Below are 23,993 nucleotides of genomic sequence, written 5' to 3'. Positions count from 1 at the left end.
ATCCTGCCAAGCTCGGCCCCCTCACGCCTATACTTCCCTGCTCTGCTAGCCCCTTCTACTTCCAAAGTCACCATGTCTAGTGCCCCAGAGTAATTTGCATTTCAAAATCTCTGTAGAGTCCACAGTCACTGAATTGCAAATAGAAAAGAAATGCTGGACGAAGAGGACTGCCGTTTTGAACCCTCCTCAGAATGCCCCATAGCCAATCTACAGGACAATGAGGCATGGAAAAGGAAGATGCTCACACAATGGCCTTAAGCCAAAAGTCCTTAATAGAAGCCCCCTTGGCCTCCATCTGTAAGGTTCAAACCAGATCTCATAGGCCTCTGGCGCCTGCAAAGCCCTAAGCTCAAAGCTCCCAGTGGCAAAATCGCTAGTACCCTTGTGAGAGCAAGATCTCAAATCAGAGTTGTAATCCTCCTTGTTACTCTTATATGTGCTCTGTATGCCCATGTATGTTCTGTATGTCTTCTGCCCTCCTCAAGAGACCCTAAAGTTTTCCCCATAGGGATTTTTCCATTGCTTCTAAGCTATGCTCTTGTGCTTCAATTAAGTTTTTCTCCTTCTGATTATGTGTGCCAATGCCTTGAAAGGCTTTACCATTACAGCATCCGCCTTTAAACGGGACACACAGCTCGTATGTTTCCCAGGATACCGATGGGACCTGCTTCAAGTCAGGCCTCCATCTTAGTTTAAACCTTCAAAAACTTCTTCAAACCTCTCCTTGAGAACCTTTTCCTTCGGCCCATCTGAGCTCACAGCTGCCACATTGGCATAAGTTTACATATGAAGCCAAAATCATTTTCATGCTCCCACATTCTCTGCTGAGCACTCCCTGGCTAGTCACAGTGCCAAGGGGGGTCTCTCAGCCACACCTATCTTTACACAGCCTCCGGCCATGAAGGTAGGAAGCGAGCCTAAACCGCCACAAAGTCCCCACGGGAGGGGAAGGTAGAGCTGACTTCCAAACCCCTTCCCCCCCCCCCCCCCGCCTCCTTTCTGCACACCCTCCTCTTTCTAATGGGCTGACGCACCCCACCTCTAGATCTAGGATCTGATAAAGGGTTTTTTTAAACCCCTCTCAATTTGCTCCACTGTGATCAAAACCTCAAGCCCAGGAACTGTTTTCTTTGCATCTTCTCTACATCTTCCTATAGATGCTATTACGATATGACTATAATTGTGAATTGTTTAAGTTGCTTTGGTAAAACCCACACCTTAGACGGTGATTGGGATTGTTTTACAAACAAACATCCCACCTTGGATATGACCTCTCTCCTCTCCTAAGCTCGGGCAATTCTCTGCCTTGTATCTCTTAACTTGAATAAGCTGCAAGTGATCGTTGTCGGAATGGGCCAACCGCGCCTAACGAAAAGCTTCTGGCCAAAACAACGTAAAGAAAGGGGAGTAGTTCCCCTATTGACCTAATCAAGGTCTCATCCAGCAGACCATATCCAAAGTACTCTTCTCTATTCTCTATCAAAAATTGCCTGCCCCCCCCCCCACTCACGGCTCGGGCTTTCCCTTGTCATCTATAAGAACGAATTAACTCAGCCAGCACGCGAAAACCCTGGGGAAAAGCTGCCGCTTGTTTTTTCTCTTCTATACAGGAGTCCAGTCACATGCTGTGGCCAGCTCCCCATCCCGAGATGGAGCGGGCCTCCTGAGGATCCGACCCTCACCAGCCTGTTGAGAGAGTCTTATCATCCTGTAGCCTGGGCTAAGATGGGAGGGACCTCTCTGGAACCAGTACACCCATTCTTCCACGGAGATCGCGAACCCCGCTGCCCCCCCCCCCCAGGAATGGCAGCCTGGGCCAGCTAAGTGGCTCAAAGGTTGACGCCAGTGTCGCTGCTCCTCATCTACAGCCAGCCATCTCTCCCTCTGTCAGCCTTTGGCTGAAACTTGGAATTGCAGCCAGGAACATTCCTGATAGATTAACCCTTGGAACTCTCCTCGGCTGTTTTCAGTCAGCTTGAATAATTGTCGGAACACTTCTCTCACAACCTTGCTCTCGTGGAGAGTCACTGAACCTGCAATGCTAAAGACTATCAGTAGCTCTCCCTACTCTTTGAGAAACCCATGGACTCTAACACCATCGCTTGTAGTTTGGTAGTCAAACAGCAAGAGCCATGCATTGACAATCATGCAACCACCGGTTGCCTTCCTACATCTAGCCTATGTACTGTTTAGCTATGTTTATTGTTTTCATTTATATGATGTCGCTCATTCACAAACATGCATGTCTTGTATATATTGTTGCCAACGCAATGTCTGATGCCTTGTTCTCTTTATGCCCATTGGAGCCTAATCTCAAGGGAATTGTTGAGTACTATGACCGAATTGATTATTGAAGTTACTGCATGCCCTAATTTTAGAAGTTATCGTATTTACTGTTGTTGCCTCTCCCCGCCTATCTGCCTGCGGGACTCTCTACTGTCAGTCTCTCACCATTGTTTTGCATCAGGCTTCACCTGGAGCCTCAAGCACCGTGCCGGGCCCCTCCTCGACCCCCCCCTCTGCCGGAGGATGACGAAGCGGCTCTAGCTACATGAGTATAGCCTCTATGACTCCCCTGTGGGAGTCCCCCGACTTGTTTCATGTAACACTAAGACTATCGGCCGCTCTGGCCTGTGTCTCATGCGAAGTCTATCAATCCTCTACCTCCACCGCTCTGGATGCCCTGGCCTCCGAGTAGCAGGAACTTCTGCCAAGCGACCTTTAGATAATCAAAAGGCTCAGCTATTGATTACTTATTGTTATTGCATCACCAAGGTTGTGAGAATGTACATAATATGTGTTGTTTTAATCTTTCTGATAATTCCCAATTGATCCATATGAAAGTACGTGAGCTGCAAGAAGTTGTATCTAATCTGAAATATGATGTTTTGCCCCATTGGTGGTCAGCCCTCTGGAGCTGGCTGCCGGGAGGATGGTTAAGTGCTAGTGTGCAGCTCTGCATTGGTTTAAGTGTGTGCCTCGCTATCCGGATCTTGCTTCGCCGTTCAGTGTAGGCCCATTATTGCCTGTAACGTGTAAGAAGCCTCCCTCAATTTCCCTTACCCCGCAACCAAGTTCTAATGTTACACAAGCAGCTCGGTCAGCTTGACCAGACGGGCGGAGGAGACAAGCTGCCCCTTTAAATCACCCCCCTTAGCATTTCGTCCCCTTCTAAAATGTAAAAAGGAGGAGATGTAGTAATGCACTGCTGACCCAGCAGCAGCCGTGGTAGAACGCTAGACGCTAACGGACCTACGTGCCTTTCTGAGTCGTGACTGCACTCTAATTCTCATCCCCTATGAGTCACGGGTCATGAACTGTCTGGCTCAATCACTGGGCATCCCGCACACAGGGACAATGGTCTTGCCCCAGGTGAGGATTAGGCTCAGACGCTTACGCTCCTCTCCGCACGTAGCCAGGTGAGATCATGCATCACATGATGATCTCCAGGTCTCCCGGTCTCCCGCTCATCTCCCTACCCACCTCCTTTACACGCCCACAATGAAACCCTAATAAAAGGTGCCAGAGACCAGCACAGGGAGAGTTGTCAGGATCACGAAATCCCGCGCTTCCTGTTGCTGACGCTCTCCACCAGATGAAACCTCCTCCGCGTCTCGCCTATTCCTTAGCGACGACCCTGCGGGGATGACTACAAATGTGCCTAAGTGTCTGTATACATTACACCATCTTTTGTATTGCTGAAGGCTTTCGTGGCTGGATTCAACTGATTGTTGTGGATTTTCCGGGCTGTGTGGCCATGGTCTGGTAGATCTTGTTCCTAATGTATTGTCGAAGGCTTTCACGGCCGGATTCAATTGGTTGTTGTGGGTTTTCTGGGCTGTGTGGCTGTGGTCTGGTAGATCTTGTTCCTAATGTATTGTCGAAGGCTTTCACGGCCGGATTCAACTGGTTGTTGTGGGTTTTCCGGGCTGTGTGGTCGTGGTCTGGTAGATCTTGTTCCTAACATTTTGTCAGAGGCTTTCACAGCCGGATTCAACTGGTTGTTGTGGGTTTTCTGGGCTGTGTGGCCGTGGTCTGGTAGATCTTGTTCCTAACGTTTCGCCTGCATCTCTGGATGGCATCTTCAGAGGTGTATCACAGAGGGAAGTCTATTACACACTGCAGCCACTTAATTTCTACTCTGTTCTGCTATTCACAGTTTGAGGCATTGATATCGGCTGTGTGTGAACATGAACTGCTAAACTCCCCTCTTACCTTACCTGCTAACTGACTTTAGCCCAGTTAGGAGTTTGGTCTATGTGCAGAAAGTTGCCAGGTGTCCAGGGTGAGATATTTTGAAGCGGAAGTTTTTTTATTCTTATTTACTAGCATACATTACCACTAGAGTACATAACCACTGGAAAAAACTATATCAGAACATTTGAGAGGTGTTACAAAACTAAGAAAAAGAAACAAAACATGATGCTAATTAGACTATATAAGTCACTGGTGTTACCTTGACATTTCCTTCAGAGAAAGGAACACAAATCCTGCTGGAACTTTGAAATAAAGGCTGGTCAGTGCAGACTTTTCCCATTTCTCCCTGTTCACAGTTCCCTGACGTGCAGGTCCTTCTGAGGATGTTAATCCCCTTTTCCCTCCCAGCTGGGAATGCCTGTCCTAAAATTATCCTGAAATTGGATTTGAGTCCCCACATATGCTTCCCTGCCAAAGCACATATCTTCAACTTTTGTGCTATTTTAAAGGAGCACCAGGAGAAAGGGAGGGGACAGTTGGCAAGCAACTAGTCTTCCGAGGTGCACAAGACAGTAAGTTGTACCTGTGAAAACCAGATGCTGAATAATGGGAGATACTGAGACACGTCCTCAGAAACTGGAAGGGAAGGCCTGGTCCTCCCAGTGGGCAATCCCTACAAAGGCCAGGTGGTGGTGGTGGTGGTGGTGGTTGAACAGCGCAAGAGAAAGTATCATCCAGGTGTTGAGAAAACATTGGCAGGCACAATGGAATATGGCCTGCAGGTTCGAACAAGACTGTTCAGCCACATCCCTTAATAACTGCAGGAGTTTTCTGAATGGGTGCAGATTGTCAGGAGAGAGGCTGCTGATGGCTTGTTCAGAGCTTGAGGAAGATGTTTGCTTTTCCACCTACTTTCAGGTTCCACTCCAAGACTTGTTGCCCCCTACTTTCTCCTCTTCCTCTTCTATGCATGTGTGGCTGAGAAAATATTGTTTTGGTTAAAAATAAGTTTGTAGACTTATGACACCACTTTCCCCCCCCCCCCAAAAAAATGTGTGCAATTTACATAGTTTAAGCACCTAAAGTCGTTTAGAGGACAAAGTAATCTCTGTGAACAAGACTTTACTTCTTCGTGGTATACGTCTTTAAGGAACCAGTTTATTAGCTAATTCAGCCATCAGGACATCATTTCCTCGAATACGGAATGTCAAATTCAAATATTTCTTTCAAAACTCCATGAAACTAGAATGATAACAGATGGCTGGCATCACACAACTGGAATCTGCCTGGAGCTGTGGAATGAACGTGAACAAAAGTTGGAATCCAATATAATTTCATGTCTAAAATGTGCAGTAAAAAGAATTCTAGGGATTTTTAAAAATCTAACTAACTTTTTCTTTACCATTTTCAAGTATAGCTTTTGACTCTCATTCATTAAAACCTTGTTGTTCTTCAAGCTGAGTTTCCAGCACACTTTGAAATGTTTTAATTAGATAAGACTGGGCGGGGGAGGGATGACCCTTCCAATCATGCTATCACAGGCTGGCAATTAGGGCAGGTCCCATGGTTGTAACCAGGCATTATCTAATTTCTCACGTTCACAATAACTTCTGATGCTAAATTAACTTAGAATTAATGCTTACATAAGTACCAGCAGTCTTAAGTTTCTTCAGACAAATATTTGGGCCAGAACAGAGCAAATATACTCCAAGGTACAAGCCAATCAAGTAGTACAGTAAAGGTTCAAAATGACAAACCGTCAACAGACCCGAAACAAAGACCAACTTCCTTCTGAGTCCGCTCAGCCAATCAGGATGCAACTGGTTGATAAGCAGCAGGTAAGGCTAAGGCACTCTTGTAGGATATGGAAGTCATGCCATAGAGGATGGATTCTGATGAAGCCGTTTGCCTTTGTTGAACCCAAAATCTGGTTAATAAGTACAAATCTGCTAAACCTTAATATACATAAGTTCTCACAATCTTTTTAAGTCCATATTTCCATCTCAATATAGCTACTTTACAGATTTTATTTTTATTTAAACATTTCTGTCCTCTCTTTTGTGCTCATACTCAAGGAAATGAACAATGCAGCAATTTAGCTGCCACAATATAAATTATAGACTTCCAATTAACAAGCCCCAGTAGGCCAGTCATCAGGCAACTTCCATCAGTGTTCATTTGGGCTGAGGGACAGAGGTAGGCATCACTACCTGCAACCCAGAATTCCTGGCTAATACCAGGACCGCTACTGAGTCAACATCCAGGCTTCCTCAGAAATCCCCAAAGCCATTTGGAAAGCCATTGGATCCATCAGTCTCTGGGGATAGACCATGTTAACAAGTCCTCCACCATTGCAGAAGGAGTTAAGCATCATAAACTTTGCCCTCAGCAGCTAGTGATCTGACCATGGTACAGAATGTAACAGCAATCCTACCAGATCATCCCAAGGGCAGAAAAGAATATCCAATCTATATCCTTTCTCATGTGCCAGACATCAGTTATAAAAAGGAACAAATGTCATGGGGTAACTCTGGCAAACTTTTTTTTAGTAGTTGTGTCATCAGTCAAGTTCAAAGTTTTAACTATTTGCTACAGTATTACATATGCTGTATCTTGCCCTCTCACTGTGCTTCAGCCAAGGTACTGAAAAAGGAAGCAAAATGCACATCATAACTGGGCTTACTGGCATTTTGCATTTATCCAGAAGTAGCCCAAATTCCTGCTGCCAATGCCACAAATCAAAACGCAAAGCACAAAAGTAGGGGTATTCCACAAATTAGTCATGTCACAAGTGGTTCACAGAGCATCATGTTAACATGCTTCAAAATGGGGTGTGGCTGTTCGCGTGGGTGCTGGTTTGAGGATAATTTTAGAGGGAATAATTTGAAGTGGCTATTGTGGGTTTACACTGCAGCTCAGTGCAATTTCTACTCAATAAGAATGATGGGAAGAAACATATTGCTAATGCCACATGTGAATTGAGTACAATATGCTTTAGACTTTGACATTTCTACTTTTTATATACGTTATTTGTAGGTTGAAACAATTTGTTGGGTGATATTGAATGGGTTTTAATTGATACATCACTGATTATAAAATTCATATGGTACATGCCTCAAGTTGTCATAGGAAGCAAGACATGTGTGACCAGGTAGGGCAGATGCACACAGTAGCAGAAACTTGCTCATCTTCTTCTCCCCTCTTGTTGGGAGGGTACGGCTGAGGGCATTGGGCCTCCTCCCTCAAGTGCAAGCTGTGTGGCTGTGGTCTGGTAGTTTTTGCTCTTAATTGTGCACCTTCATCTACAGCTGGCATCTTCAGAAGCATGTCATAATGAGATGTGCCATGGACAGAAACACATCTTACCGTGAGATGCCACAGAGATAAACACATCTCACTATGACATGCCTTTGAAGATGTCAGCCATAGATGCAGGTGAAATGTTAGGAGCATGAACTACCAGATCACACAGCCTGGATTCCAATTGATTCTGGCCATTAAAGTATTTGACAATACATTAAACAGAAAACTTTGCTTTAGAACTGTACATCAATTGCTGGTTCCCTACTTGGCTGTTTGTCTCCCTCTGAACGCATTTACACTGGAATCCTATAAAACTACCATATATACTCACATATAAGTAGAATTTTTCAGCACATTTTTGTGCTGACACCCCCCCCCCCCCGACTTAGACGCGAGTGAGGTGTATTTTTAAAAAATATTTTAAGATTTTTACTTTGTTGGCCGCCAGCAGGCGCAGTTTTTAGGCTAGTGGCACCAAAAATTTCAGGGTATCATCAGGTGACACTCCTGATGATACCAGCCAGGTTTGGTGAAGTTTGGTTCAGGGGGTCCAAAGTTATGGACCCCCCAAGGGGGTGCCCCATCCCCCATTGTTTCCAATTGGAGCTAATGGTATATGGAGCTACATTTTGAGGGTCCATAACTTTGGACTCCTTGAACCAAACTTCACTAAACCTGGGTGGTATCATCAGGATAATCTCTTGCTGATACCAGCCAGGTTTGGTGATGTTTGGTTCAGTGGGTCCAAAGTTATAGATCCCCAAAGTGGGTGCTTCCATCCCCCATTGTTTCCAATGGAAGCTAATAGCAGATGGGGCTACCCTTTTGAGGGCCCATAACTTTGGACCTCCTGAACCAAACTTCACCAAATCTGGGTGGTATCATCAGGAGGGTCTCCTAAAGATACTCTGAAATGTTGGTACAGCTAACATAAACATTCATCCCCTGACAGGCACCTTCAACTTTCCCCCAGATTCTCCCTTTAAATCACCCCCCCCCCTTCTGAGTGGATTTAAAGGGAGAATCGGGGCTTACAGAGCTAGTTTACTGGGGGTTTTTTTGAAATAAATATTCAAAAACATTTAACCTACTGATGCCTCAATTAATGTAATTTTATTGGTATCTATTTTTATTTTTGAAATTTACCAATAGCTGCTGCATTTCCCACCCTCGATTTATACGTGAGTCAGTAAGTTTTCCCAGTTTTTTGTGGTAAAATTAGGTGCCTCGACTTATATGCGGGTCGACTTATACACGAGTATATACGGTACATAGGAAGAACCAAGTTTATATCCAGGTGTTAATAGGTGTTGGTCAAAAACAACTCACTTTCATTGTTTCTTTTTTTTGAGCCACCTCTTCTCTGGGGTGAGTTCACAGGCACAGGAACCACTGAAGAAGTCAGCCTGCTCAACTCTTATTACCAGAGGAGGAAAGTGCAATGAGCAGGTGGCTAGCTTAGAGGAGTCATGTATAGTCAGCAACAGAGATAGGCACTCCAAGTTTCTTCATTTCCCCTTCACAGAACTAGGAAGGCCTTCTTAGGAAGAGGAAGAGAAGATACAGCAAGCAGATAAGGCAATGACTTTCATATGTGTTACCATCTCTAGAAGAACACAGAAGGAGAGAAGAGAGCAGTGTTCCAACTAGTCTACTCAAACTGCATAGTCCGGGTTTTAAATTAAGCCAGCAGCTTTGGAAGGCTCTGGTTCAGGGGTCTGCAATCTGTGGCTCTTCAGATGTTCATGGACTACAATTCCCATCCGCCCCTGCCACCATGGCCAATTGGCCATGCTGGCAGTCTGGTTGATTTGCTTTTTGCTGGTACAGCTGTAAAAGAAGATGCCCAATTTGGCCACCCTTTGGTGACACATTTGAGAAGAACTGTGTACACAGCAGAGGCGGCTTTCAAGTTTTTCTTGCAGCCGCTTGTGTGACTGAGCAGGAAAACAAATAATAGATGACAAAGAACTTTCCTGTCAAACCATATGAGAGAATAAAAAATACATCTCCAAACCTATGCAGAATGCTAACCTACATACATAACCTGCAGCATGTCACCATATGTCATCACACCAAAATATTGTTTCTCGACCTTTTCACAGGTAATTCTTCACCAAAAAAAAAATAAAAGAATTTGTAAATACATAATAACGTTCAGGTAATAATAAAGGTTTTACCAAAACACAGGTTGTAAAATGAGACCTTTTATTTAGTAAGAGGTAGACAAGAAACCAATCAGTTCCATTTCTCTGTATGCAAAAATAATTATTCCATTGGGGAAAACTCTAATAGAAATCTTTAATTCTGCTCCTACAAAATATTTTAGTGCAATATTTACTAGATTAACATAGTGTTGTTCCTGCTATATTATTATAATTATTCATTAGATTTCTAACCCACCCTTTTCCGACAAGGACAGGATTAATATTTAACCAACCACCTCTTCAGGATAAGCTAAGAGGTGCTTCAAATATGACTGACAGCACCTTTCCTTAATTGCAAATAATGACTGAAAACAGATGCATTTCTATCAGATTTACTAAGAGTAACATTCTTGAACTTACTTCATACCCATGTGGGGAAAAAGTTTACAATCTAGCTTCATAAATTATAAGCATTACAAAGCAATATATCTTGTTATTCTAGTGAGTATTTTAAACATTAGAATAGGCACTACTGACAATTTATTTGTATTACTTTAATACAAAAACCCAAGTAAGGTGATAATCATGATTCAGCACCTCGTTGTAACACTTGAAAGATTATGTTCCAGGTTTCCCCATTCCCTGCTCACCATAGCATCAGAAACAGCACTATTTTCAATTCCTATTGTATACACAGAGCCATCTCAGGAGAGGGAACTAAATAGGAAGACTTTGCTTGTGTACGAGCTTTTGTGTGAACCAGAGGCAAAGTGAGGGGAAACTGCTCCCGGGGCGCGCGCGCACCCTCGCCCCTGCCACAACATTGCCCGCCCCCAGAATACCCCAGAACGTCCCTGCCACACACCCTTGACAGCGCAGCCATGGCTCTGCTGCTGCTCCGCCTGGGGCATCGCCCCGCCCCATGGCGCTACGCCACTGGTGTGAACACCTGAACCTTTGTGGAGCACTAAAAAGGTTACACCTCAATAGCAGAATTCATATTTTGAACATAGAAGACCCACATTCCATCTTTGGCATCTTCAGCTATCAGCATTTCAGGTTCCATGACTATGGAAAAAAACTCTTCCTGAGATTCTGGAGGGGAGACTTATTGCCAAATTTTCAGCCCCATCCAAAAGGTGGGAGTGGAATCTGTGCCATGCCAGCAGATTTGCCTTCCCCAGAGCACTTGCTTCCACCCGGCGGTTACTTCTGTTAAACCAGTGGCCAGAGCTTTGGAGTTGTGGTATAAGTCCATTAAGCCCAATGGTAGCTTTCGAGCAGTGGGGAGGCTTTTTTGTGTTTTTTTGCATCCCCAAGCTAGCAGATAGCCCACTTGGGAGTGGCTGCAGCACCATGTCTGGGCATCTGGCCTTTTGAATGGGACTGCCAATGGAACTCTTATCTAAAATAATGGTTTCAAATCATCAACTGCTGAAAGAGTTACTCAGCTTTTTAATACAGTGGCCTTAAATCTGGTTTTGTTTTATTTTTCAAAGTAACTCCAAAGTCTTTGTTTTTAATTTTAAAAATGTCATGACTCTAATGCCTTATTTCCTCTTCACAATACCTCTAGGCCTACTAGAAAAAATCCAGTAGGCATCAGTGAAGAAAATTTCCTCTGTCTCAAAAACAAAAATTGCTTCTAAATGTTTTATTCAAGCTTAAAACACCAATGAGCAAATTATACTCTTTCCCCCTGGAAAGTACATAAAGGAAATATTGTAAATGAAATATTATATATAGTAGAGAATCAGAATTCATGTTACAATTTACTTAATATCAAAAGAAATTCAGATTACAGTTTGGTGAGAAATCTATGACAGTAATGGGGGACTAATTAATAAAATAAAGAAAAGATCTAGCTTTTGCTTATTTAGTTTATCAGCTTAATCTTGAAAATACTGCCTATAGTCAACACTGATAAAGATCATGGTGTCTCCCCTGCCAGGTAAGTATAATCAACACTGTAAAGTGCCAATTTCCACTGCCAGTAATGGAAGGTTTAAAAAAAAAAACCTAACCAGAAGATGATCCTTAGCAAACAATGTGTTTACATTTATTCACTTGCTGGATCACAGCCACTAAGGGTAATTTAGAATGGTTTTTTTTTATGACTGTAAGAAATAATTCCCTCATCCAAATCCAATTCCAATGCATGTGGCCTGAGCAATAAGTCTGAAAGGAGATAAAAATGAACAAAACTTTGTGAAGATACATATTCCTTTTTAACAAAGTTACCCTTTTTCTCATCCACAAAATAAAAGTGAATCCCAATTTTTTTTCCTTCAGATGGGGGGGTGGGTGCTGGCACACACTAAAGATTTTTGAGCAGCTCTATTCTAATAAGATGAAGTAGTATTGTAGCAATTCTACACTCTGGGGTAGGGTACAGTATCATAAATTTGCAGGATTGATTACTTATACTACATTTGCTGCTTCTTCTGGGCAAAACTCAAAGCTCTCCTGCATAAACGGGAGAAACTCTACCAGATGAAGAAGCGCTGACACTACAACTGAAGTGAAATCTCAAGAGCATACAAATGAAAATTAAAGTTTTATCCTGCAACTTTATTCCATCTGAATATTGCGGATTCTACTGGGAGCAAAGTTGTCCTTCCTGTGGTAGAAAACAAAACTGTTAACAGAAATTCTATTAATATTAACCTGGATCCTAGGTTGCCTCTGAGTTGGCAACAGCCTCTTGCTCTCCTCCTGGTGCACCAGAGGTTACCTCCTCAACGGGTGATTCTTCGCCCTTCTCTGATTCTGCGGATTCTGCATACTCTTTACTCTGGACTTCAGGTTCATCAGCAATTACTCCTTCAGCCTCTTCTGCAGATGCCTCTTCGGCCTCTTCATTTGTATCAGTAACTTCTTTTGTTTCAGTTTCATCACTTTCTAAGGCTTCATTTAACATAACAAAAAAATCATGAAGTATGGCATGCAGTGGAGCAAGGGCAAATAAAGATGGTGGAAGCAATGGGCTGAATCTATTTTAAGATGACTTCCTGTACTCACAAGACTAATTTATTACTACACCACCATAATGAAATGAATATGTGACCCGAAGCAAAAAATTTACTATGAAGTACATAACCCAATAAGCAGAAACATGCAGTATTATTGGATGTGACTTATGGAAGCATAATTCACAGTGCTTTTCTAAGCAGAGTTAACCTTTCTAAATCCACTAAAGTAAATGGGATTAGGAGGATGTAATGTGGTTTAGGACTGCACTGTTAGAAGTTAAAGTGTACAGTTACTACAAAAACAAATGGAAATTATAGCACTGGAAAAAAAACTAAGCTCATATTGCTTTCAAGAAGATTTGGCTTCTTCAGACTAAAATCTTCTTATTCGAAAAGTAACTGTTGGAAACAGGAGGGTGAGAGTCTGCTAAAGGTAATTCAGTCAATAAAAATGAGTTAATTGCTTGGCAGTTCTTAGGACTGCCGAGTCAGGTATCCTGGAATTGAGTCTTTAGCTGGAACACCTGTGAGGGAGGGTTGTGATTAGCTGGGGCTCAAATAAGAAAGTAGTGGCTGAACTGAGGCTTTTGGATGGGAGGCGGAGATGCTGCAGATCGCGGGGGGGGGGAGCTGTGAGGGCTGGCAGATGGACCAGAGACCTGTTTGAAGTTGACGGCCAGCTTTGTTTGAGTTATATGGGCTCTGTAGAGTTTTCCACATTGCAAGAACCCAGGGTCACGCTACCTACATTGATGCAAAGCCTACCTCACAGGGCTGGTGTATTTAAGGTTTGAGTCCCAACTTTGTGGTAAACCTGTATGTTGGAAAGCAGAAATTCGGGGGGGGGGGGGGCACTTCATGACAGTTCCTATTATAGTTTTAGTATGAAATCAACCTTAACAGGCATTGATGAAATGAGTAGATGTTTGACACAGCATCACACTAAAAATGTGTACATTAATATGGTTGTAGGTATTTGGGATTAATAAACCACTTTATAAACTGGATTAAGTAAATATTTATAATCATGCAAGTACCATTTTATACCCGCAGCTCCCATACATGCAAGGAAGTGTCCATTCACTCCCTTGGAGGGTATAACCTTACATACATAACACTCTCTTCAAAGTGAATGTGGTTACATTTACATTAAAATATAGCCAACTTAAGTGCAACCAAATTTTTCTGCTAAATTAACTCCCCATCTTCTGGACATAGATTCCCTCACTCAGCAGAATGGAATTCTGGGATCCAGTTCAGTGCAAATAATAATTGTAAATATTGTATTACAGATATCACACATCAGACAAATGTATTTTTGAGTCGAGCTAACCGATTGTTGAAATGTGATTGCTCGTGTCATTTTGAACAAAACAGTGAAGCCCAGTGAAATGTGTAATAATTCAGCCTCGAAATGGGAAGAAATAAAAAGAAAAGATTTTAAATATTTTGGATAAGAAGACATGCAGAAGAAGATTAAACAGAGCAGGTACTATACCATACAGATGAAACAGTGCAGCACAAATTTTGTTAGTTGACATTCACTCAAAGAACCTACCCAGGTGGCAAAGCAGGAAAGGAATTTGTGATTCATATGCAGTACAAACAAATAATACACAAAGGAGACACTGTCAGGTAAAAAATTACCCTGTCTTCAAAAATTGTTACAAATTCATCATGTTCTAACATGTGAACTAGACCTTCAAATGCCATAATGTTGTGTGCAGGGAAGGGGCATATCATTAATTTTAAGCAGTGAAAAAAGTGGGGGCAGTTATTGCTATTTTGGCTTACATCAGTTCATAATCTCATGAACCAGTATGGCAATTTGTTCTTAACATTTGAATAGATGCACCTGTTTAAAAAAAGTCCATCCTGCATACTTGTAGATCTGAGGCCACAATACCTGACTGCGTCCCTCTCAAGAGAAGGAATCTGTTCAGACAAAGAACAGATTGACGAGCAAGATCAGTGTTCATGATGCTTTATTGGACAGTCTATAAATTACTAGTGCATTCATGCAAAAGTGCCTGTGCTTTATGACTACCAAGTTATCTTCTGCAGGATGCCTTAAATAGTGCTATGTTTTTGGTTTCCAAAGATATAATTGTTGGGAGAAAAATATCCCCCCCACACAGATGATTTTCTCAAATGCGGCTGAGAGGTACATTTTCTCAAATGCGGCTGAGTGATGGACTGTCCTTTTAAAAATTATTCGTCATGTATGGAAGGAGATTTCCCTTGCACTTTATTCTGAAAGTGTAAAAGCAAAGGACAATCAGAAAGATTAAATGCAACCTTTCCAATGTAAGAAAAATTAAGACCAAAAAAAGGAAACCAGAAATGAATTTAGGAAAGAGAAGGGAAAGTGGAATGACATGAAATCACTCATAAGATAATAAAAACTAATTATTTTTAAAACCAGGTAATTAATTTACAATAAACAATATCTTCACATTTTACCTGACATCTCCACTTCTCTCCCCCTCCCTACCTTCCTACCATGCTCATAGAGATGCAGAGGTCAGACTCCACCTGCACATTACAAAATTCTCATGTTTGTTGGGGAACAACATAAGGACTTTACATCACATGTGTGATGAGATGTGGTGCCTTTCAGGTGCATACCCTCTGCTGTTTAGCTCTGGTATTGGCTCTGTTGTAAGAGTCACAATTGCGCCAACAAGATATCCATGGGGAGGTTTGCAGATGCAAAAACATCAGCAGGGGTTGAGGGAGTTAAAGCCGCTTTTCACTGCCTGCTTTAGTCACAAACGGAAAAGAACATGCGTGAAGCTGGGAGGCACAAAACTCCCAATCCCATGGTTTAATGTAAAACCCTCAAGTTGTTCCCTAACAAGCATAATGACGTTGCAATGTGTACATGGAGATTTAGTGCATTGGATTAGTATTGAAAAGACTGGGGTTCAAATCATTACTTGTCATGAAATGGTGTGTATGACCTTTGGCCAGTCATTCTGTCTGTGTCGCCTACCTCACAGGGTTGTTGTGAAGATAAGCTGGAGGAGAGGCGATCCATGCAGCCCATCCTGAGGTCCTTTAGAGTAATGATGGGATTAAAATGCACCAAATAAAAGCTATTTCACATGACAGCAAAGCCAAGCTCTCTGACAAAAGTACCTGTAGGATAAGTGTTCTTGGGAAAAAATGTTTGCTGTATTGTTAATAAAGTGCCATCAAGCTGCAACGGACTTATGCTCACTCCTCATGGAGTTTTCAAGGCAAGAGATGATCAGAAGTAGTTTGCCATTGCCTTCCTCTGACATTGCCTTCCTTTGCCTTCCTCTGCGTAGCAACCACAATTTTCCCTGGTGGTCTGCCATCCAAGTACAAACCATGGCCAACCCTGCTTAGCTTCAAAACTCTGACAAGCTCAGGACACTCTGGGCTATTCAGGCTGCATCACCACGTTGCTTTATAACTTTAGGACGTATCTTAGGTTTAAGCTTAAACAGTTGTATATTAAGAATTTTTTTAAATTACAACTAAATCTAGCAGTTTTTCCAGATTATAACTTGAAATACTGCATATTTTAAGTCAATGCAAATCCTTATTTTTTTTTCTAAATTTAATCTTTAAAGGATTTGAGCAACACAGTTGAGGTTGAGAAAGATCATTTCTGAAAAATGGGCCAAGGAAAACCATATCCCAATTATCTTCTATTTAAAAACCACATGGAGAAAACAACAGAAAGGCAGGAGAAGAAAAAAATAGTAGGTAACATTGGAATTAATAATACTCTAAGCCCAGAAGTATTATTTCACATAATTGTAAACAGAAGGGAAGAGAAATCCAAAACAGGGGAAATACAAAAGAGATATTTTGCATTTGATAGTATTTAGACAAGGAGACAAAAGAAACACTAACATAATAAGACCTTTGAGGATGAAGAGTGAAAGCTATATAGTAATTTGTAGTATTAGTTGTTCCTTCATTCCATTGGAATTAACATGAAACTAAGCTTGATTATTTGTAAATTCCACTCAATTCAAAGGAGCTTAATTTCAAGAAAGCAAACTCACAATTCTTTAGATTTCAGGTATATTGATTTCAAATAATGTCTGAAAGATTAATGTCACTGAAATCCTAAATCAGGTTACATCCTTCTAAGTCCATTAACTTCAATGGATTTAGCAAGATGTAATTGTGTTTAAGATTCCACACAAAAAGAAACTTGAAGCAATGAATGTATTTCATACTAGCAGTAACGCCTGCTGAAGGGTAAGGCATAACAGCAGGCCTAGATTGGGGGGGGGGGGGGGGGACAGGTAGGAGACTGGGCTTTCCCAGCTTGTTTTTTGAGGGTGGGAAAAGGTGGGCAGAGGGATGGAAAGGCTGGTGGCAGGCTCAGCTGGGCAGGTGGTGGCCATGTGCTGCTGCCCCACCAGTCCACCTTGTCTTTGGGGGGAGGGGTGGGAGAGGCTGGGGGAGGGGTTTGTTGCTGTGGGGGAAGGCGGGGAGGGCTTGTTTGGGGCCAGGGTAGTTGCTGGGAGTGGGGAAGGCCAGGTGGGCTTGCTGTAGGTGGGGGGAGGCTGGGCGGGTTTGCTGGAGGTGGGGAGAGGCTGGAAGGACTTGCTGGAGGTTGGGAGAGGCCAGATGGGCTTGCTAGAGATGGGGGAGGGAGGCCAGGAAGGCTTGCTTGCTTATTTATTTATTTATTTCATTTTTAGACCGCCCTTCCCCGAAGGGCTCAAATATAAATATCTCAATAAAATCAACATAAAAATAAATTAAAATTTGCAATACGACAGAAGTGGAGAATGTGTGGCCATGCTGGAGATGAGGAGGAAGGCCAGGAGGGCTTGCTCAGCCTATGGATCAGCAGATCCGCAGGCCAGGGGAGTTGCTGGGGGGGAGACCAGGAGGGCTTGCTCTGCTCTGGTCCTGCTCCCTTATTAGTGGAGGGCCATGCAGGACGCACAGGGCTTGCCCCAGCATGCATCCTGCATGGCAATTGGCTAAGTGTTCATCATCAGCTGTTCGGACCCTTAGCCAATTATGTATTGAAGATTCTTTTTTACTTTGCCTTTACAAGCACCCTCAAACAATTGCACAGGGAACAGCTTACTATGATTGTGTCTGCTTAAAGGGTTTCAGGACTACAGCTGCAAATATTATTGAAGAATGCATAGACATGTGATTAAACTCAAATATTTACAGCAGCAATTTAAAACTAATTAAAGGGTTACATTTCAGAAGAAAAATGTAATTTACAACCTAAAACAGAAAATCAGAACTGCCCCTTAACCGATATTTACTGAAGAACTCACTATTTCCAGCGGTTTCAAGGAAGCAAAACATGTTACCTTACAAATCTATTTTAGTGTCATACAAGACACATCAATGTAAATGAGAACCCTCAGAAAACTATAATGTACCTTCATTCTCTCCTTCAAAGTAGTAATTAAATAAACTATACATTCACAACACAGAAAATTAATTATTCATCTCAACTTAATATATTTATCATAGCATTAAAAATGTTTAAGTATATCTGTGTATATATTCAGAGACACTCCTTTATATGCTGTGGAGCTGAACTCCATCAGTCATGAAAGGAAGCCAGTTAAGGCACAACTCAGTGGAGCACTACTTATATTCCTTCATTGTTACTTCACATTGGCTAGTATTTGTGTAAATCTAAAATATTAAGAAAATGTTATTTATTTGTTGGGGGCTTCTGGAAAATCAGCTCTGCTCAGACTAAAGCTCAGACTAAAGTAGTGAACAATTCACTGGATATCATATGTGAAGCGTACTGCCCTGCCCCTCCTTAAGTAGCTTAATTTGTGACAGTGACTGAGCCATGAAAACTGCTGACTGAGTAGAACTATAATCCTCTCTCATTGAAAGCACAAACTGATTTTGGTTGCCTTATGTACTGTTTAATTATTCATTCAACATTCAATAGTGAAACTTTTTTGCTAATTTGTAAATCAGTAAGTATTGTCTTTGTTAAGTCTAATTAATTTTTAAAAAATGAAACTAACTACTCTAGTGTAGACTGTTTACTGAAGACTCAAAAGAATGATTTAACAAAACAAGAAAAGCCTTATCTAAATATCCTCATTATTCAGGGGGAGTAAATAACTGTCGAAGTAACGTAAATAACTGTCGAAGGCTTTCATGGCTAGATTCAACTGGCTCTGGTGGATTTTCCGGGCTGTTTGGCCGTGGTCTGGTGGATCTGGTTCATAACGTTTCACCTGCATTGTGGCTGGCATCTTCAGAGGTGTATCACAGAGGGAAGAGGTGTATCACAGACTTCCCTCTGTGATACACCTCTGAAGATGCCAGCCACAGATGCAGGCGAAATGTTAGGAACAAGATCCACCAGACCACGGCCACACAGACTGGAAAACCCACCAGAACCCACCAAAACCCACCAAAACACTTATCCAGGATTTCCTCATGAGGCCTTGGAAATGCCAGCCTCCAATCTCCTGGAATGACAACTGATCTCCAGACTACAAGGATCTGTTTCCCTGGAGGAAATATGACAGTGTTAGAGGGTAGACTCTGTGGCATCACATCCCTGCTCCCTTTCCATCCCAAACCCTGCCCTTCCCTGGCACCTCCCTGAAATTACCAGAATAGGTGGTTGGATATTCTTCCTCTTTCTTTTTGGCCTACCTAATGCAATTTAAAATACTGGTTTTCTATTTTTATTAGGGTCTGAAGATTAACAGTTAGTATACATGTAGTAATTAATAAATACTGAACTTACACTGAGGGGGCCAGGGCTTTGGTTTCCATTCTGCTGTATTTCTTTCCCGAATGTCTTCAATACGTTCATTGTACCTTGCTTTATCCGAAGAGACAGTTCTGTAAGTCTAAAATAGATTATACAATAGCACTCACCTTCATGAACCAAGGCTAGGAACTAACAAGTCCCTTAGGCAATTCAAAAATATTGCTGCAGATGGATTTCATAAACACTAAATAAAATTTGCCACTCCACTAAAAACAATGTCTGGGACAACACGCAATCAAGGACCATCTCCTCCCACACTATCATCTATCTAGCCCCACCCCACTGTTAAGATCTGACTCTCAAACCTTGCTTTGTGTTCCCCACCTTCATGTGTGAGGTGGGGGGCAACTTTAAACAGGGCATTTTCTACAGTGGCATGGCATCTTATTTTTGGAATGACCTTCCCTCTTGAGGCTTGCCTGGTGTCTAAAATGCATCACTCTACCCAGACTTTTAATTAGGAGGTTTCTATCATCAGCATTTTAAAGGTCTGGTTTTTTTTGTGTAATTGATAATTTTATGCAAGGTGATTTTTAAACTGCCTTGAGCAGAAATCTGAAGAGGTGGCATAGAAATATCCTAAATAAATAAATAAATCTCAAAATCATCATCATCATCATCATCTAGAAACCAACACATTAGCATAAAATATTAAATTAAAAGTAATATGCTGACATTAATATTATAAAAATTAAAATTAATGTGCTAAAATTAAAGTCACAACATTTCCACTGAATAGCAAGGAATTTTTATTTCTCTTTTTTGCCCACTACAGCTCCTCATACTGATTAGAAGTCACTTCCCAAAGTCTCCCACCTTTCAACAACTGTTTGTCTTATGGGGGGTGAAGACTTGCTCCTAAGCAGTAGTAGAGAGGCTCTCTAAACAGTAGTAGAAACCTTGGGATCAACCTACTATTAGAAATGAGATCCATCAACAACCTTCATCTCATACCACCTGGAAATCTACTATGAAGAACCAAAATTGAAGTTTAAGAAAAACTGTCTTCTGCTGTATAAAAAGTAGCTTTTTATATATATTTTTCCATCATGTCAAGGACGAGGTTAAAGAAACTGTAATACTACTTTTTATGTTCTGTTTGCTATTTTCTTAAACACATAAAAATGTTCATTGTTATGGCTTTCAGGAGATGTCTAGCTTATGTTTGGGATAACATTTAAACTACCATTGTAGCTTTCATAACTTACAACAGCAATAAAAATTATTGAACCAGAATCGCTGTTCAAATACACATAAAACTTTTGTGCTGACTCCGTGGAAGTTATTTCCAAGTAAATGTGCTGAGCATTGCAACCTGAGGAGTAATTCATAAAGTCTGACTTCAATGACTTAATTAATGCTTTTCATTGCTTCACTAGGTACTAGTTAAAAGAAATAAGTTGTATGTATCTTTAAACACATTATCAGACTTGTAGGAGGAAATGTCAAAAATATATAAATGTGAAGGAAGATTAAGCCACTATAGAGTAAAATGTTATTGAAATGTTGCTCTTTAGCCATAATATATGTGTTTATTAGCCTGTGTAATGATCACATTTACATTTCTTTTTTTTAATTATATCTGTTCTTTTTAAAAAGATTTTTAAAAATGTTCATTCTGCAACTGGTCAGAAGTTCAGTGCGCTTTTTACAGAGCTCATTTACTTCAGAGGAGAAAATTCATTGATTATTTTAGCAAACTTTGTAAATTAATTTCCATCTTGGGAATGATGGGTTGGGAAATCGCAGCCAGCATAAATCTGGCCACTTCCAGGGCCACAAATCTGTAATTAAGGTTGAATGATGCACCCATTTTTTTCTTTTATAAGTCTAAAAGCAGCAGTTATAGTGGATTTTGAAACATAAAACATGTGAGGGTAGAAAGGTGAAGCCCTCTTATACCTCCTCCACAGCACCTGAACTGGGTCCTGTGCATCTATAATTGAGCTTTTAAAGATGAACAGATATTCATGATCTCAACTTGACCAGTATACTCAAACTAGAACTAGGCCATGGAATGATCAATTTGAAACTAATCTCTCCAGATCCATCATTGCAGACCCTTTGCTTTATGTTCTACCATATGTGACTAACCAGTCTATGTGACTAACCAGTCAATCAGGATTGCTGAGTTCTTGTTTAATAACTCCAATTATAGGCACCCTCCTGTCTCAACCACTCACCCATGTTTCCCATTACATCTGAAAGGAGAATGACTTTAGAATCCTTCTAAAGGATGAATATCTCAAGATTTTCATTGTTTGCTGATATTTATGCCAATAAAGGTGTTGACTTTGCTGATAAGACTACCTATTGCTTTCAGTTTCTGCTTTTAATGAAAAAATAAGGAGAAATCTGCGCAAAATTCTGTTATTTCTGAACTCACATTTATTTCAAACAAAAGCTTGCATGCCTACTTTTAAAAATCATTAAATCATATTTTGTAGGTTATATCCAAGCTCTGACTCTGATCCAGAAATATAACAAAACCTGTTCCTATGTAACAATTCTTAAAGTTACGATAAGTCTAAGTTCAATCATAAATCAAATGGAAACTATAAAAGCAGAACACACCAATCCCTTCAGGGTCAGACACAAATACCATTTTATATTTCTGCATTGTAAGCCACCTTGGGTGCTGTTCAGTTGAAAGATAGGCTTTAGATATTTTAAATACATAAATATGGTAGTGGTGGAAATTGCTGCCAAATCGCAGCTGACATATGGCAACCATGTAAGATGTTCAGAGATGGTTTGCCATTGCCTGCCTTTGTGTAGTGACCCTGGTGATCATCCATCCAAATGCTAACCAGGAGTGACTATGTTTAGCATCCAAGATCTGGTGAGATTGGACTAGCCTGGATCATCCAAATCAGGGCTCAAATAAACATAGTGAAAAAGAAATACAAGTCATTACCCCATCTCCCTTTCCTCCCTTGTTAAGATTACAGATTCAGATGTTTATTTCTTAAAATTATGTAGTTTGGAAACTTTAAAAAAAAAGATTGCCAGAACAAATAATTCTCATTCCCATCTATAAAATGCCTGAACTATAGAAATTAAAAGAAAATCCTAGCATCACAACAAAATAATCACAGAAAGTACTATTGTAATGATTTCAAGACTTGTGGAATGTGTAAAAGTGTGTGAAAAGTAAGTCAGGTACTCACATAAAAACCAGCTGCACCAGAAACACCAACAACAAGCAAATAGTAAATCAAATTCTCCCCAGAAGACCCAGGAACATTTCCAGATGACATCTGACGGAAAGGTACTAAAAAAAATTGAACATCATTCAAATAAGTTAGCTCAATGCAGTCAAAATGCTATCATTAGCATAATATAGACAAATAAATATACTATTTAACAAGCAAAGTAGTTATCAATTAGGCAGACCACGAAATGAAGTCTCAAAGATGATGCAGAAGGCTCACTGTAGAACTATGTGACGAATGGTGCATGGAACGCTTACCTTGTGGCTCTTAGCTTTAGTGTGGTCTCACATTTCTCTGTTTACACATGAGGAGCCATTCTCCACCTGCTCTGCAGATAGCTTGCTGGTCTCAACTGGCCTCCGAAGCTTTTCCTAGTTCTCTTAACACCGCCCATCAACTCCTCTAAAAGGCACAGATCTCATCACACCCATAGTTGCAAGATAAAAGGCTTTGTTAATGCCCTTTAAATTGTGTTTATATCGATATACATCTGACAGCAGATATATCGATATTGTAGTCTCTTTCTCAACATAACCCCCCCCCCCCACACACACACACACAAGAGGCACAGCAATCCCCTGGACTGCTGAAGATGGCACCCTTATGCTGGATCCCCCTCCTTTCCACGCCACACTATCTCTTTTCCTGCAGCTGCTACAGCCAGGAAGATTGTTTTAAAATATAGGCATGTTTCAAATAAAGTTGTGCAAAATCCTCCTGATCATCCAGGAGTGTGGAAGCAGAGTGGGAGAGGTGGAGTGGAGACAAAAAGAGATGTTGCTTGTACTGTTCTGATATCAGCATTTAGAGAAGGAACCAGCAACACTGAGTAAGGGGTGAGGAGGAAGGTATGGACAGCAGTGCAAGGGAGTGGAAAGGGTGGATCTAGGTAGGCTGGCCGTGCGTGGAGGATACATGTCCAAGACAAAGCTGTTCTCACAGGCAAATCTGCTCACTCTGGCAGCAAAGCAAATTAAAAGTCGCACTAGAAGTAGTCACACTTGCCACGGAGAGAATGAAAAGTGAACGCAGGGCTTGAGATAGATAGATATTTATTACGGCCTTTTGGCCAGCCAGCAGGGCTTGAGTAAATACATCCATACAAGAAGTCTTGCTGCAAGGAACATTCTCAGGGACACCTTGTGCATAATTGGCCTGTGAAAAGAATCTCCTGCTCTCCCACCCTTTCAACCTATTCCACCTGTTTTGCTCCCACCCCAAGCTTATTTAATGGGGAGAGGCAAGGAGCAAAATGGCAGAGGGAAGAAAAACAGCTTAAGGAAAATAGCAAGCACTATGGATGGCACAAGCACCAGCATCCTTCCATGCCAGCTCTCTCCTGACAATGTCCCACACTTCTGGATGGCTTTACTTAATAAGCATG

The 23,993-nt window shown here is 41.4% G+C and overlaps 1 protein-coding gene across 1 annotated transcript; it reads right to left on the bottom strand.

Moving 5' to 3' along the window:
* Window positions 1-9,694: 9,694 nt before the first annotated feature.
* Window positions 9,695-23,040, bottom strand: LOC125439622 (mitochondria localized glutamic acid rich protein). The gene is made up of 4 exons (XM_048508738.1): window positions 23,037-23,040; window positions 22,565-22,668; window positions 19,368-19,473; window positions 9,695-12,554 (listed from the first exon to the last, which is right to left on the bottom strand). The coding sequence occupies exons 1-4, from the start codon at window positions 23,038-23,040 to the stop codon at window positions 12,322-12,324; spliced, it is 447 nt and encodes a 148-aa protein (XP_048364695.1). The 3' UTR covers window positions 9,695-12,321.
* Between the last annotated feature and the right edge of the window lie 953 nt (window positions 23,041-23,993).

The sequence above is a fragment of the Sphaerodactylus townsendi genome, linkage group LG10 (genome assembly GCF_021028975.2).
Source record: "Sphaerodactylus townsendi isolate TG3544 linkage group LG10, MPM_Stown_v2.3, whole genome shotgun sequence".
NCBI lineage: Eukaryota > Metazoa > Chordata > Lepidosauria > Squamata > Sphaerodactylidae > Sphaerodactylus > Sphaerodactylus townsendi.
The sequence above is the reverse complement of the archived record's forward strand: the minus strand, read 5'-3'. Positions and strand labels throughout refer to the sequence as shown.

Coding starts and splice junctions, on each gene's coding strand:
- LOC125439622 (XM_048508738.1), bottom strand. Junction 19,474..22,564: donor CTGGTGCAGCTGGTTTTTAT/GTGAGTACCTGA, acceptor AATCTATTTTAG/ACTTACAGAACTGTCTCTTC. Junction 12,555..19,367: donor AAAGCCCTGGCCCCCTCAGT/GTAAGTTCAGTA, acceptor TGTTAAATGAAG/CCTTAGAAAGTGATGAAACT.